Source organism: Temnothorax nylanderi, unplaced genomic scaffold (assembly GCF_030848795.1).
Source record: "Temnothorax nylanderi isolate EJ_2023f unplaced genomic scaffold, tnyl_v1.0 TNYL_tig0032_pilon, whole genome shotgun sequence".
Classification (NCBI taxonomy): Eukaryota; Metazoa; Arthropoda; class Insecta; order Hymenoptera; family Formicidae; genus Temnothorax; species Temnothorax nylanderi.
Window position 1 is genome coordinate 657,561 of NW_027249094.1, and position 14,767 is coordinate 672,327.

The following is a 14,767-nucleotide window of genomic DNA, read 5'->3' on the forward strand; positions in this document are numbered from 1 at the left end:
CGGACGAGAGAATAGGATACGTAATTTTGTTGATTGCACATATACATATATCATATATTTGATTGCGCAAAAGGAAAAAAAAAATAATGTGTCTTCTATATCCCACAGAGTAGAAAAACAATGTACATTGTGAATCATGATGTTGTGAGTCACATAATGCATTCCTTGGCAGCTCAAATTCTACAGGAGGGGACAAAGATATTTACTGAAGTACATATATTCAATTAGTCGCAATAAAATTTTAAATACTGAACATATTTATTTCATATTTCATTATCTGTTAATATGATGATAGCGGATTTATCGCGAATAACTGTTTTCCTTTCAAAGACAACAATTTTGTTTTATTCTTTTATTTTATTCGTTTGTCTTGTCTTTTTATCTTGCATTATTTCTACTTAATATCTTCGAAAACTCTGAAAAATTTTAAAAATTTAAAGCATAATACGAAATACGTGGTTGAAGATACCCCGCGTTGTAACCGTATGTGAAAGAGCTAATTAGCTCTTGGTAAAAATTACGAACAATGTTTTGCACGGACGTAAAAGGAGCGGATGTGAGTGGTCCATTGTCTCATTTCCACCATGTAAAACGTGCGTGTTTCTTTTTCCTGGCGGATTGCACATAAAAAATGTACACCGTCCTCTCTCGAATGATTCGCTTGCACGAGGTGCTTGTGCTCGCGAACCACTCCAGTTGGGTCTATTTTGAGAAAGCGGCGAGAAACACGCGATTATTTTAGTTACAATTTTTCTCCTCCGACTCGCAGAACGCAGACGGACGTCTGCGCGAACATCACGACGAGATGACTGAGTACGTTACTTTTCGTTTATCTAGAACGACGCCCGTTCTCGACCAACGCACAAGCTAGATGCGTGAAAAAGTCAGAATCGGATCAAAGCTCGGGGATCAAATCGGCGGCAATGGCTGTAGTTCTGCGACTGTGAAAACGTGACGGAAAAGTTATTGTGTGCCTCGCGAAAGTGTAAAAAAATCGTACGAAAATCGAGAATATACGTTTTCCCGATTGTAATATAATTCGTAAATAATATTTATATAAAATATTTGCGAAAAGCTGCGATTCTCAGTTAATGGGTTTACGTGCCGATCTCTCAGGTGTCGCGGGGAGTTTTGTAACAAGTGACTGCGAAGAGACTGTCGATTGTGATATCGATCGTGATTCCCGATCCATCCTAAATTGATTCCCTCATTGCTATTTGCGTTATTATAATTGATAAAGTATCGATAAACTTATATGCGTTCGTCATTGTTAGGTGGCTTACAAAATAACAGCGTGAAAATTGCTCGTTGCTTCTCGTATTCCGTTTATCTTGGGATTCTATTCTAATCAATTGTCTCGTCTCCATAATCTCGCCATAATGGACATGCGAAGAATGTCGAATTGGAATGTCCTGAGCGTGGAGGCTGCGCTGCAACAGCTCAACGCCTTTGAGGGAGATGATCCCGAGAAGACAATAAGGCGCCCTAATACGGTAAGCGAGTCTATTTTTGCAGTACCAATGATCTGTCTCGGCGTTCACCTGCAGGAAAAGAAAAAAAGAACTGCTGAAATCACCTGTGCCCGTAATTTGAAATCTCTTTGGAAATAATTTACGTTGAAGGACGTTACGCGGTTATGATGTTTCATTCCATAAATATTCAAGACGCGCAGATTGCAAGTGCGCGTAGTGCGTGTGTGCAAATTCTTTTTTTTTCTTTTATCTCGGACGGATCATCCACGAATGTCCGAATCGCTATCCGGCAAAGTGGTTCAGCTTTTAGCTAGCGAAACGTTCAGCTAAACCTGCTAAACTATAACCGAACGAGAGGAGATTTTCGCGACGTCAAATGTTAGCGTTTGCTCACGTTTCTTTTCCACGTAACCAGTGTGCCGCTAACACATCAATGCCGTCGGGGAATGTCAATAGCTCTTTCCATTCTGGCCTGATGCCTGCCTGCCACTCTGCCTTTATTTATAACTAATTAAAGCAAACGGCTCAGTCACGGCTGCTGACTCTCCTAGGACGGTCAAACGCTGATCCGCTCGATCAGTCGGAGTCGATCTTCGGCATGGACCATTGGTGCGTTTCACCGAGGAATGCAAACGCAAATGTTCGCGAATACAATTTTTTTAAAATCATATTCGTGCGGTTTCCACTCATAAAGTTATTTGAGCTTTAACAATGACTATGTGGACGCAATTAGCTGTGGAGCACGTCAACGCGATAACTAAGGAAGAATTTAACATGACGCATCGAGGGAAGTCAACGGTAATCCTGATCATTCGAATCAATATCATGTGATAAAAAAAACAACAATATACTACCTTCACTAAATATTTTTTAATAATACCTTAAAAAGCGGATATGAATTTTCTTTTTTGCTATCATGACAAAAATGTTGTAACTTGCGTGATTTTCTATACACAAAATGCTGCACAGCAGTTTCTGGGCAAACAATTGCTTTAAAAAATTAGAAACATTTTATATCTTTATATCTTTGATAAAAAGAATTATTACAATTATTTTCTAAAATTAAAGCTCGTGAAATAATAATCAATTCTTTACATTTCCATGCATTTTTTACTTTAATATGTAAATTGCGACATTAGATCGTTACGATATTCTGATATAATTTTAAAACTTTTATTTTACTTTAATAAATTGTGACGTTAAATTGTTACGACACTCTGATATAACATTAAAACCTTTATTACATTCGTTATTACTTTCGCTATTCTCTTCTTCGGTCGACTTGTCAAGATTCCGATATGTAGCTATTTATTTCACGAGGACATGCAAGCCGGTTTTTATCTCATAAAATAATCGTTAATCGTTTCAGACTGACAGATAATTACAAGTATAATCTCTTGTGATCGTGTGTGTGTGGAAAATAACAAAATAAGATATGTTTTATACGTTTCACGAATCTAATCTGTTATTAAGATAATGTGACACAGAAAAAGCAATCAGATTTTTTCCTCAATTTTCACTTCAGCATTTTCTTGTGTTATATTTCTATGTCACAACTTGATAAATAGATACTGCAAAAGTAAGTTTAATAAGATAAACTTGACTATTACCGAGAAAATCGATTGAGATCTTATTATTATAGTTCGATGCCCCGGTTAGAGATAGCCTAACTCTCTAGATGTAATTAGTTTCCTTAAGTCACACTAACTTCGCCGGCCAACACGTGATTTATGCACCTTAATTACGCGATAGACGCGTAACCTGTTGCTGATGGTTCATTAAATGTACTAAATTGAAATCACGCCAATCAGAAGGTTGTTTCGCGAGTATTTAAGCATTGAATTTACATAATATATCTATACATTGGCGTAAAATTTATTAGAGTGATAGGAAATCTTTTCTTGAAAAAGTATGAGATATATATTTAATTGGCTCCTTCGTAAAAATTAATAACATTCATATATATATATATATATATAAATTTCTGCTATGTAAATATTAAATAATGATACAGATTTCGGTGCCAACTACTTTCTTCTGAATGTTATTAATTTTTGTAAGCGAGCCAAGACTACAAATCATGTAAATATTATACAATTTTCAAAAATAGGTAGAATATGTCTATGTATAAACAGAATAATAATATATTCCAAAAGATAATTATGCAAATTATGAATCACTCGTACATATAAAACTAACTATATTAACAAATTATCAGCGTGCGATATTATGTAATAATTTGCATAGATATCGTGTGCATACAAAAATGCATCAAGACAGTTGCAAATGCGTTTTCCTTTTTGACAATTAAAATATTTATTTAAAATTTGAAGATCTGCGTGCGTGGTTGATTGCGTATGGTGATCGCGAGTAAAATGCTTATTTCGAGTTTCATTCTTTATCAGGAAGTAAATTTCATAAAAAATATAAAACTCGCACCCCGGCCGATGATGTAGACACGGTGGGGTTTAAAATAAAGTACAAGCAAGCCTTCCAAGTCGTATATTTAGGGCGACGCGCAAGCGCGATCCGATTAAAACTCCGCTGAAGACTTGTAGTTTAAGCTTCCCCGAATTCTGTCTCGTGTGTCGCGATTCCAATAGATCTCGTATAACTGCAAACAGTAATATCTCCCGCCTATTAAATTTTTATGTTTAAAAACACCAAAGTGCACGAATTAAAAATTTTAACGTTTATAACGTAAAAATCATGCCGAGATAAGCCGGATGGTGACATTTAAGAGCAAAAATAAAGGTGACCTCTCGAAATAAAATAGTAATAAAGACCGGAAAATAAAGATTTAAACGTTTGATTTATCGGGGAGAGGAAATAGACCGTGTATACGTGAAGGAAACTACCTAAAGCCAAACGTCTTCATTTTGATCGAACGTCAAAAGAAGCAGCACCATGGATCTCGGTGGTGTGGACGTTTGGGGTCAGATTGCCCTGGAAACGTCTCAGATGTACGTTTCTGAGGGTGGTGCCGCTAAAAGCCGTACTGTAAGTTGACTTATTTAACATCGATCGTCTATTTTTCGCGCGACCATCTGAACCCACGTACGTCACGTTAGATTTAGAACTTTTCTCGAAGGAGGAAAAATTCGCACACTGTACTAGACATTAAATATTACTCGGTATTACGTTCATACGAAGATTCTGCGGAAAGAAAAATCGGCATCTAAAACTGATAAATATAGCCTGATTTAACGGACAGGGCAAGCTCGATGACAAATGGTGTATTTGCGTCACAAGTTTAATCCGCCTCGAAATCGCGCCAACGTACGAATATTACACGTTAATAATACACGAAGGAAGCACATGTACGAAAATTGCACAAGTCGATTTGATTCGTAAAGATATCCGATCGAGTTGTCACTTCCTAATTTATTTCCCAATTTCCCGAACAGTCTTGAATAACTCCGATCAACGCGGCGTGTCGTGTATGACCCTAGTATAAATAAAATGTCTTTTCTCCGCAGACGATCGAAAAGCTGCCGGACAAAGTTCTTCTAAACGTATTTTGCTACCTCTCGCACCGCGAGATATGCAGGGTGGCTCGCGTTTGCAAACGCTGGCGACAAATCGCGTACGACACGCGTCTGTGGAAGCACGTGTCCCTAAGACCGGAAGTAAGCGGGCTTCACGTGAGCTCCCTGGAAAATTTGTTACACTTAATCAGGTAACGCAACATAAATATAGCAATACGGGAAACCGTACAGGTATACGTAATCCTCGCGCTTGTCGCGCGAGTGTTTCTTATCCGTTTCATGCATACGAATTTTAGAGATAGATAGGTGCCCCGCGCACGTGCACGATAATCACAGAAGTAATTTTAGACAAATAATTTGATCTTATCGCAATGAAGTTGAATTATCGAATGAATCTCTTAAATCGAAACCGAAGTCGAGGAAGTACTTATTTGATATTAATGTTTGACGTGACGACATATGTAAAGAACAAAGTTCACTCTTATTTTAGATACAGAATTGTAATACTGCAAAGCAATGACGATTTAATACTTCCAGCGTACGCTTTGGACCTTCGTTGAGGTACATCGAATTACCGATCGAACTGATCACTCATACGGTTCTTCACGAATTAGCCAATAAGTGTCCAAATTTAACGCACATGTTATTGGACTTTTCGACCGCGATGCAATTGCACGACTTCTCGGAGATGCAAGCGTTTCCTACGAAGTTGAAATACATGTGCATTTGCTTGTCGGAAGTAATCTTTATGGAAGGATTCATGCGTAAGATTTACAACTTCATTAATGGACTGGAGATACTTCATTTAATCGGTAATTGATTAAACATCTATATTTTTTGTATTATCTTATATGTGATATCACTCGCGTATCATGTAGGGCACGTAGGCTGTAAATCAATTGAATATCGATAACCAATGTGTTTTTGAAAAATGAAACGGATGCATTATTATTTATACATTAAAACATATTATTATAGTATGATATTTACTATAATATTATTTCTATAATTCATTACTTCATCTATTATTCTCCAGGAACATATGAAAAGGTCGAAGAGGAAGAAGAGGAAATTTACGAAGTGATCAACGTGCACAAGTTGAAGTCGGCGACGCCGAATTTAAGGGTGATCAATTTGTACGGGATCAACTTCGTGGATGATTCGCACATCGACGCTTTTTCCTCTAATTGCATCCAATTAGAATGCTTAGCCGTGAATTTCTGTGCCAAAGTGACCGGTTCGACTATGAAGACCCTCTTCCAAAGGAGCAGAAGATTGACGTGCCTTCTTATGCAAGGAACAAGTGAGATACAATTATTATATACTGTCTTGATTTATATTTTCTATGAAAAATGTATTTAACTAAAATTTTTGAAGTCTGTCATTTCGCAAACTTTTGTTTAAATTAACTATACTACCTATACGTCGGAATTTAACGCAAAAAATCTTCCACTCGACTTAAATAAACATGTATGTATCTTTTCACGTCAGATTTTCAAGAATTCGTGTTGCTTGCAACATTTTAGATCTGCAGAGTGAGTACGTAATGCAAGTTGAATGGGAAAAGTCGAGTATCCAGGAGCTCGACATTACCGCTACCGATCTGTCGACGGAATGCCTGATCGACATGCTGACCAGAATCCCTGGATTACGCTTCCTGAGCGCCGGACAACTGAACAGCTTCAATGATAATGTCCTGAAGGCCTGGACCGAGCTTGGGAATACGCGGAACCTGATAGCCCTGGACCTGGATAGCTCCGACAATCTGAGCGACGACGCCCTGCACAAGTTCCTGTCGAGGCACGGCCATCAGCTGTACGGCCTCGCGCTGTCAGGCATGCCGCATATCACTGACCAACTTTGGCAAAGCGTGCTACCAATTCTCACTAATGCGAGGTAAACATTCGTGACACGACTGAGTACCCATATAAGTACCGTGTTAATGGTTATCTGTTTAACGTGATTTAAATTCGTTACACGCAAATTGTATACTAAATAAAAATAGCGATTATTGTATGTATCTTCCACTTAACAGAATTTTAAGCGTTCATTTGTCAACAGTTTTAGAAAAATTCCTTTTCTTTCTCTCTCTCTCTCCCTCTCTCTCTCTCTCTCTCTCTCTCTCTCTCTCTCTCTCTCTCTCTCTCTCTCTCTCTACTATTATAAGTTCAATTTTGATAGTTAATGTTTTTTTCTTGGAATTAGAAATTCGAATATTATTTCAGAATACTTGTGATGGGCACTTCAGAGAGGCTGGGCGTCAACATTCACGTGGATCAATTGATGGATGGAATCGCCAACAATTGTCCCAATTTGGAGCGTCTGGAGTTGCGGTGGGACCCGGAAAACTTGCGATTCTCGGACAAGAGTCAGAAAGCTATCGATGTTCTACGTGTGAAGTGTATCAAGATGAAATGTTTGAGTCTAAGGTAAGGAAATAAATATAGCGATGTATATAGAACAAGCGACATTTATAAATTTTATTTTTGTTTCAGTGACGGAAGGTACTATGAAATCGTCAAAGCGAATTTCGAGCGAGCCGACAGGCTTACGGTCGTGAGAACGATTACTTGTTGTAGAGTTTCGAATTACTACCTCTTGCAAAATTATAAGGATCTGATTTTTAATTGAGACACGTCGACGATAGGTTTTCAGATTGTTTCGCGAATGTTATCGCGATTCTATTGACATAAAAAAGTGCCTAAAAATAAAGTGACAAAGTAATATATTTATATAAAATACGATATTTTCTTTACGACAGTATTAATGTAGACTAGCGTAATAAGAAGACAAGATTGTAACATAAAACAAATTGTAATTTAATATCGCAAGCATTAAATATTATAAATTTTCCGCACTGAACAACATTCGCTTCTAAACTTCCAAAAACTGTTCAAGAACACCGCAGATGCGTCGTCGTTGTCCGGAAACGTTACGCACAACGTTTTGTTGTCATCGTCATCGCCGTCGTCGTCGTCGTCGTCAGGGTGCTCCTCGCGTCCAGAACCGCTACTAACCGCGAAGTACGCACGTTGGCGATGGCACGGTTCCGTTTTATCGATTATTTGCTAATTTATTCATGTTTGCGAGTAGACGACGACGACGACGCCGTACTGGCCATCGGAGCCGGTCGATTCGGCGGACCTCGCTCGTCGGCCACAACACGCGAGCTGCCACATTCCATGCCGCGCCATTATAGTCAGTCGAGGACCGTCCCGACGGACGAGTCGTGCCGCTCGCATGATCATCATCGAGGACCGTCGCCGATTCGTCCCGCACCGTCGCCGCGTCCCCGATGTCGGACGTCGAGGAGGAGTCGAGAAGCGAGAAGCGGCTGAAAATCGTGCTCGTCGGTGACTCCGGCGCCGGCAAAGTGAGTTTTTCGGCGTCGCGTTCTTCCTCGCGTCGTAGACGGCCGACAGAGGTGGTTGATCCCTAGTTTCGAGACCCAACACCCAACGATATTTAATAGCGTGCATCTGTCCGTTTAAATTTGTTTGCCGATCACCATGGTGAAAAAACGGTATAGCAAGAGCCTTTCAACAGGTGATAGGGAGAGCTTATCGAAGAGCACTTGATAAACGTCTTCCATAGTGAAGTTGACGAGTGTTTTTGCGGATGTTTATATAATTTTTTACGTGGAGTCAATGTCAATATTATTAATAATGCGGGTTTTTTTTATTGCCATACGTTTCTGTAATAAATGTACGGTTGCAATATGGATTAACGATGAATGTAATACGCGAGCTAAAATCGATGAAACTTCTGGCCGCGACTTCGTGCCTCTGGATCCAATGCGGAAACTTTCGCAACATGCGACGCTCGCGGTTTATCGTGTTCCTCGACTTGCCAATGATAGAACAATAAAGCAAATTGGTAGAGATGAATTTTCTAATCGATGCATTTTTGCATTAACGAGGCAAAATCATGTAGGTCAAATATGAATTTATTAACCTTTGGAAGCTATTCTCTTTCTCTCTCGTCGTTTCATATCTGCAGAATGTGTCGCGGAATGACAAACAGAGAAAAATCGGGCACTCGCGCGATATTTCTTGCGTAATTCGAAATAAACTCTCATACATTTTTGGGCATAACTTTTACTTATTCAGCTAAAATTTAATATAATTACAATTTATCACATTTATAACCCAGGAAAAAATGTTTCATATGTAATTATAAGTATATAAAATATGTCCATATGTTTTCTTTCTCTTGTATAATCTCTGTTCGTATACAATATAAGAAAAATAACTTTTACATTATTTTTTTTTTAAATAATGCAAAAATTATCGTTTTAATTACTTTTTAATTTTTTTAAATTCATCGAAGATAATACGTACAGTAGGAATAAACATTAGGAATAAATTAGGATGAGAAATTAAGCAGATCGATGCTTGTTTGTGACACGCGATAAGCAAACAATATTGCTTTAACTACAATTTTAATTTGTCAATCAGCAGTTACTGCACGGCTGTCATTACCGCGCGGTTTTATTGATTGCGTTTTACGCGTGTGATACCTGTTATTTCCCTGCTGCGACGCCTGTCATTCTTGATAATTGAAATTCAAGGATCCTTCTTTAGACCAGCATCGTCCAGAAGTTTTGCAACAACGATTTCACCAGGCAATACGCACCTACCGCCGGCATCGACTTCTTCCTCAAGAATATCAGCGTCGGCTGCTACAAAAATGTTAATCTGCATTTATGGGACGTCGGCGGGCTCGCTCTGCACGGCAACATGTTGGACAAATATGTATTCGGAGCGCACGTAAGGCCAATTTTTGCCGCTGCTTTTATCTTGCCAAAAGAAAAATTTTATTAAACTAAATTAAATTAATTTTATTTAATTAATATCGATATGCCTTTTGTTTATGCGCTAATTGTATGTTGTTGCAAGCCAAATGTATTATATTTATGAATCAGATCATTCTTTTGGTGTACGACGTCACGAATAGCTCAAGTTTCGATATTTTGGAAGAGTGGCTCAGTAAAATCAGGAATTTCATCGGCGCCTACGACGAAATGCCTCTAATAGCGTTAGTAGGTAATAAATGTGACATGGACCATCAAAGGACAGTTAAGAGAGACAGGTCGCATCGATTCGCCGCGGAAAACGGATTGGCTTATCACGACATGTCTGCGAGAACTGGAGAATCGGTAATTTTTTTTCTTTAAAAACGTTCTTTAAAAAATGTACATATATATAGATAGATAGATTTCTATTTATACAATATATGAATACGAATTATAAAGATTCTTACTGTACTTTCAGGTATCTTTGTGCATAGCAGGTTTGGCGGCGCAAGTCTTGGGTGTCCGATTAACAAGAACGGATCAAGACTTTCACAAGCCCATCATTATCGCTGAAATTGGGGACACGGTAGACATGAATGCAATACACAAAGTCGTAAAAAGGATTCCTAATAAGAAGCAACACTCGATTGCGTTCCATCCCCATTTCCCCACCTCGAAATCCGCGGTATGCGCACTGCAATGATGATCATCGGACACTCTTTAGAATATATTTTTTATGTAAATTTATACATATTAATTCCATTAGATTCGACAAAAATTGTACAATTATAGCCGTAATAAAAATAATAAACACCGTATTTCATACATGATGTTAGACAACATCTCTTATTGTATAATCAATTGTACAATATATGTTATATAAGTTTCATTCATTTGAGTGCGCATGTATTTATAACGGCAAACACATAATGTCAATATCGAGAATGTATTTTTTACAATTGGATCTTGCGCGTAAATGTATCAAATTTGTGTATCGCGCATCATATTTAAATTATATAACTGTATAGATGAAAATAAAACTTATGTAGCGCGGGGCCAATGGATAAACATGATCACAGAGTTTGTCTACTGTAGATTGAAAAACAGATTTATTAATCGCATCTCGTTAGTTGTGATAATAGTTACACGCGCAATATATTATTTATATATAACAACATTAAAAATACTTTTATAATAGTAAGAATCATTATGAAATAATAACAAAGCGCATGGTATAATGCAAAGATGTGTAACATTATATATATTGGTAGCTCACAGAAGAATTCAAAATTACTAGGAAGATTTATGAAATATCGTATTACAAGCAGTTTCGTTCATCGAAAAGTCTGACACAGCTTGATTAAAAAGACCCGATATAAAAAATATTCTAACAATAATAAAAATGTCAAATAAAGAGAAGTTCTGTATTCTCAATTTTTAAAAATATCGAAAGAATGGTCTTTAAGATATTCCACATATTATCCTTCTATATTTTACAAACATTGTTATTAATAGCACTTGTAGTTCTTTACAGTATTATACGCAAAGATATTTTTTAATCAAAAACACTTTTCCCTCATTTATCGTCTCTTTCATAAAAAGTCAATTCAAGCACATATACAGTGTAATCTTTTTATCCTTGAAAATTTCATCTAATTGGGCATAATGTCACAATCATCTGCTTATGGCACGATTCCCTGCTTATGCTAAAACTGCAGATGCTGCGTTAATACGCGTAAATTAATATACATTAATTTAAATTGCCAATGTCTTTTCGATAAACAATCCAGTAAAATGTGACTCTGTGTTGTTCGTAGACAATTCGTTTATAATTAGAAGACATAACATGAAGAAGAGCATTTTGTGCGTACATGATTGGAAAGACTAACTTTATATAATCCACGTTATATAAAGTTCGCGCGCGCGCGTTACGTATATGTATAATATATAATATATAATAATTTTCAAAATCTAAAAAACAATAATTTGAGATCTAGCATGCTTAATAAAATTACAATAAATTATTTATTTTAATGCTAAAAAATCATATTTTTTTTGTTTAATATATCTTTATCAATAGATTGCTATAACTATCTTTATACACCGTCTATCTCTGTAAATCATTCAGAACATTAATAGTGCATTTATGATTTCTTTTTTGCATTTGGAAGAAAAAAATAATTACATATAAATAGTTCTTCTAAACTTGGGTGCCCTAAATAAGAAATATCTATTATTATAGTTCTATTATAAATAATGCAATTATTTCCACCGATATAAACGAGATTTACTAATTCATACGGACGGTGTGCAAGTTATGATTTGATTTACTCCCTTATTAAATTACATATTATCACATATTCTGTACAACGATTGCTCAAGATGTAAAATTACGAGTTCAAAATTTTTACATTTTTCACTGATTATCCACGCCGTTCTTAAAAAATAATTGCTAAAAAATTTTTCACAATTATTCGCGAAAAAAATTCGCTTTCTTTTTCTCGCGTATTATTTTACTAAAATTTTCAGTCTCTTATTATACCACAAAGAACATGAATATCTTCGCCTACTTATTTCGAGAAACTGCCGTTTTTATACTATAAATCAGATTTTGTGAGAGGTCTCCTTGGCCACGTATTTATCTCCAAAAGTTTCTCCTTAATTTCCCACAACTGATTGAGCTTTTCGTTTAGAGGCGCGACATACGTGTCAAGCCACTCTTGTACCGTATAATTGTCATAAATATCTTCCATCGCTGCACGCATATCTTTCTCGATATACATTATTTCCATTCTATGCCTGTCCAAATCGGTAACCGCACGCTCGACGTAACTAGGACTCGCGAAAGAGTATTTGATGTTGTACGGTTTTAACCATCCTTTGTAGGTATTATCCTGCTCCATCTTCATTATCTCTTGCGTCAAAGAGTAAAGACGTAAAACAGCTGCGTATACCGACACTCCGTGGAAGCCGCACTTGGTCCAGCCGTACTGTGGCTCCGGTATGCTTAACGAGACGATACCGTCGCATTGCAGAGCTTCGGATAGACGATCGGGTAATTCTACGGGGAAGCCGTTTATGTCCGAGGCTTGTAATATAGCTAAATTAATAGCGAGAGAGGGCAGTCCTATCGGCAGTAATTCGCAAAGGACACTGAAGTGATCGTATCTCTGCCATCCGGTCAACATGACACCCTTGAACGTGATTTGACTCGAGTATTTCTGAATGATTTCTAGCCAACGCTGATGATTCTCCATGTGATACGAAATGTCCGTGTAATACCTGTCCGGCGAGGTGGCTCCTTTGAACGCTGTCGCGACCCAGACCCCCTTCCACACCGCGGCGTAACTTTCCCACAGCTGATCCGTTAACGTCATGCCGGGATCAGTGGTGTACTTCCAAATGACTGGCTCCACCATCGAGTGAAGGCCTCGGTCGATAATCTCCTGCGGCGATATATCGCGGAATTCATCGTCCCACATAAGTACGGTCAGCTCCGGGTATTTCTGTTTAATATATTTGACCACCGCGGAAACGTGATCCAGAAATAACTGCCGTTTGCTCCACTGCCTCTTGGCCATTACGTCTAAGCATCTTGAGCATTCTCCTATCTGATAAACCTCGTCCGCACCTATGTGCAAATATTTCGACGTCGGATGCGCAGATACGACCTGGTTTATCATTTCGTAGATTAACGGTAGTGTCTTATTATACGTAGGGCACAAGACTTGCGGGTAACGCGGAACTTCCCTGAAGTCCTTATACTTGTCTAACTTGAGAACAAATTCCATATGACCGAAGGTCTGTATCAACGGTATGACGATCAACTGACTGTTCCTGGCGATACTCTGAATCTGCGCGATGTCCTTCCTGGAGTAAGAGTTGCCGGCGCGTATGTCGTCGATGCTGTCAGCAAAGGGAAACATGTCCTCGTACTCCACGAGGACGCCGGTGGCCCCCAGCTTTCGCAGCAGGGGAAATAGATAGCTATAATAGCTCATCTTCGGGGGGGCGCCTTTCAGATCTAGGTGGACGATCTTATGGCCCTTGAACAGCGGTGCAGTGCCGTCTGCAAACGATTTATCATGAGTTAACTCGTTAACCAGTCTGTTCCTACCGTTCCTCAAATCACCCGTCATCCGCCCGTCTACTTGCTGCCCTACTCTGACAGCGCCCTGAGGGCCGTCCGTGACTTCACCTGGTTGTTGGTACACATCCTCGGCTCTCAGACGCGCGCTCCCGATCTTGCCCGTTGACATCTCGTCGATCTCGTTGCTCAGTATGTGGTATATCACGACCAGCAGGACGAAGCTGATCGTCGCGACGACCATCAGCGACGCACGGCCCCGTAGACGCGTCATGACGTCGGGAAGAGTTCACAGCGTAGGATCAGCTCTTCGGGGATCTCGAGCTCGAGGCGCCGTCGAAACACTCGAAATCTATCGCACGGTCACGTCCATCGTTCGCGCGATCTCCGCGACAGAGAGAAAGAGAGAGAGAGAGAGAGAGAGAGAGAGAGAGAGAGAGAGAGAGAGAGAGAGAAGGAAGAGAGAAGGAGAAGGAGAGAGAAAGGGAGAAAGGGAGAGAGAGAGAGAGAGAGAGAGAGAGACGGCGTTTATAGTTGTGGAGCAATGCGGGAGACACGCTCGGCTTTGCTCGACGAGTCGCGAGCCGCACGCATTTCCGCCCTCGGGAGACGGACGTTCGTCGACGGACGATCTCTCGAGCGCGAGAGTAATCTCGGCGCCTTCGTGGACAAGAGCGATCGCTCGAGAGAACGTGGCGTGGCGTCGTCGGACCTGTACTTCGGAGTTAATTCGGACACTTCGGACCATTCGGAGTATTCGGAGTATTCGGACTGGTCGGATGCGCAACACAGGCGCGTTGCGAGCCACGCGCGCGGTCTGTCGGCGTCGCCGAGAGACACCCGGAGCCGGAGCCGGAGATCGGAGAGGAGACACGGAGACGCCTCGATTCTGCAGCACGCGGGCTCTGCTGCGCTGCGCTCCGCT

General features: G+C 39.3%; 3 protein-coding genes across 6 annotated transcripts; 2 read left to right on the plus strand and 1 right to left on the minus strand.

The window, feature by feature from the left end:
- The first annotated feature begins 608 nt into the window (after window positions 1-608).
- On the plus strand, window positions 609-7,813 carry LOC139770741 (uncharacterized). 4 transcript variants are annotated; one of them, XM_071702892.1, is made up of 8 exons: window positions 791-813; window positions 1,394-1,493; window positions 4,952-5,151; window positions 5,498-5,772; window positions 5,997-6,263; window positions 6,487-6,856; window positions 7,186-7,389; window positions 7,456-7,813. In XM_071702892.1, exons 1-8 carry the CDS (start codon window positions 806-808, stop codon window positions 7,589-7,591), a joined length of 1,560 nt encoding a protein of 519 aa, XP_071558993.1. In that variant the 5' UTR covers window positions 791-805; the 3' UTR covers window positions 7,592-7,813. The 4 variants fall into 4 exon arrangements, with proteins under 4 accessions (XP_071558992.1, XP_071558993.1, XP_071558995.1 ...); XM_071702891.1 differs by having other exon boundaries at window positions 609-1,493; XM_071702894.1 differs by lacking the exons at window positions 791-813; window positions 1,394-1,493 and adding an exon at window positions 1,543-2,270.
- Window positions 7,814-7,862: 49 nt separating this feature from the next.
- On the plus strand, window positions 7,863-10,828 carry LOC139770747 (ras-related protein Rab-28-like). Its single transcript, XM_071702903.1, has 5 exons — window positions 7,863-7,983; window positions 8,054-8,333; window positions 9,544-9,729; window positions 9,885-10,118; window positions 10,234-10,828. Exons 2-5 carry the CDS (start codon window positions 8,256-8,258, stop codon window positions 10,456-10,458), a joined length of 723 nt encoding a protein of 240 aa, XP_071559004.1. The 5' UTR covers window positions 7,863-7,983; window positions 8,054-8,255; the 3' UTR covers window positions 10,459-10,828.
- A 19-nt stretch (window positions 10,829-10,847) lies between these two features.
- Window positions 10,848-14,767, minus strand: LOC139770739 (hexosaminidase D-like). The gene is made up of 2 exons (XM_071702889.1): window positions 13,954-14,767; window positions 10,848-13,824 (listed from the first exon to the last, which is right to left on the minus strand). The coding sequence occupies exons 1-2, from the start codon at window positions 14,114-14,116 to the stop codon at window positions 12,353-12,355; spliced, it is 1,635 nt and encodes a 544-aa protein (XP_071558990.1). The 5' UTR covers window positions 14,117-14,767; the 3' UTR covers window positions 10,848-12,352.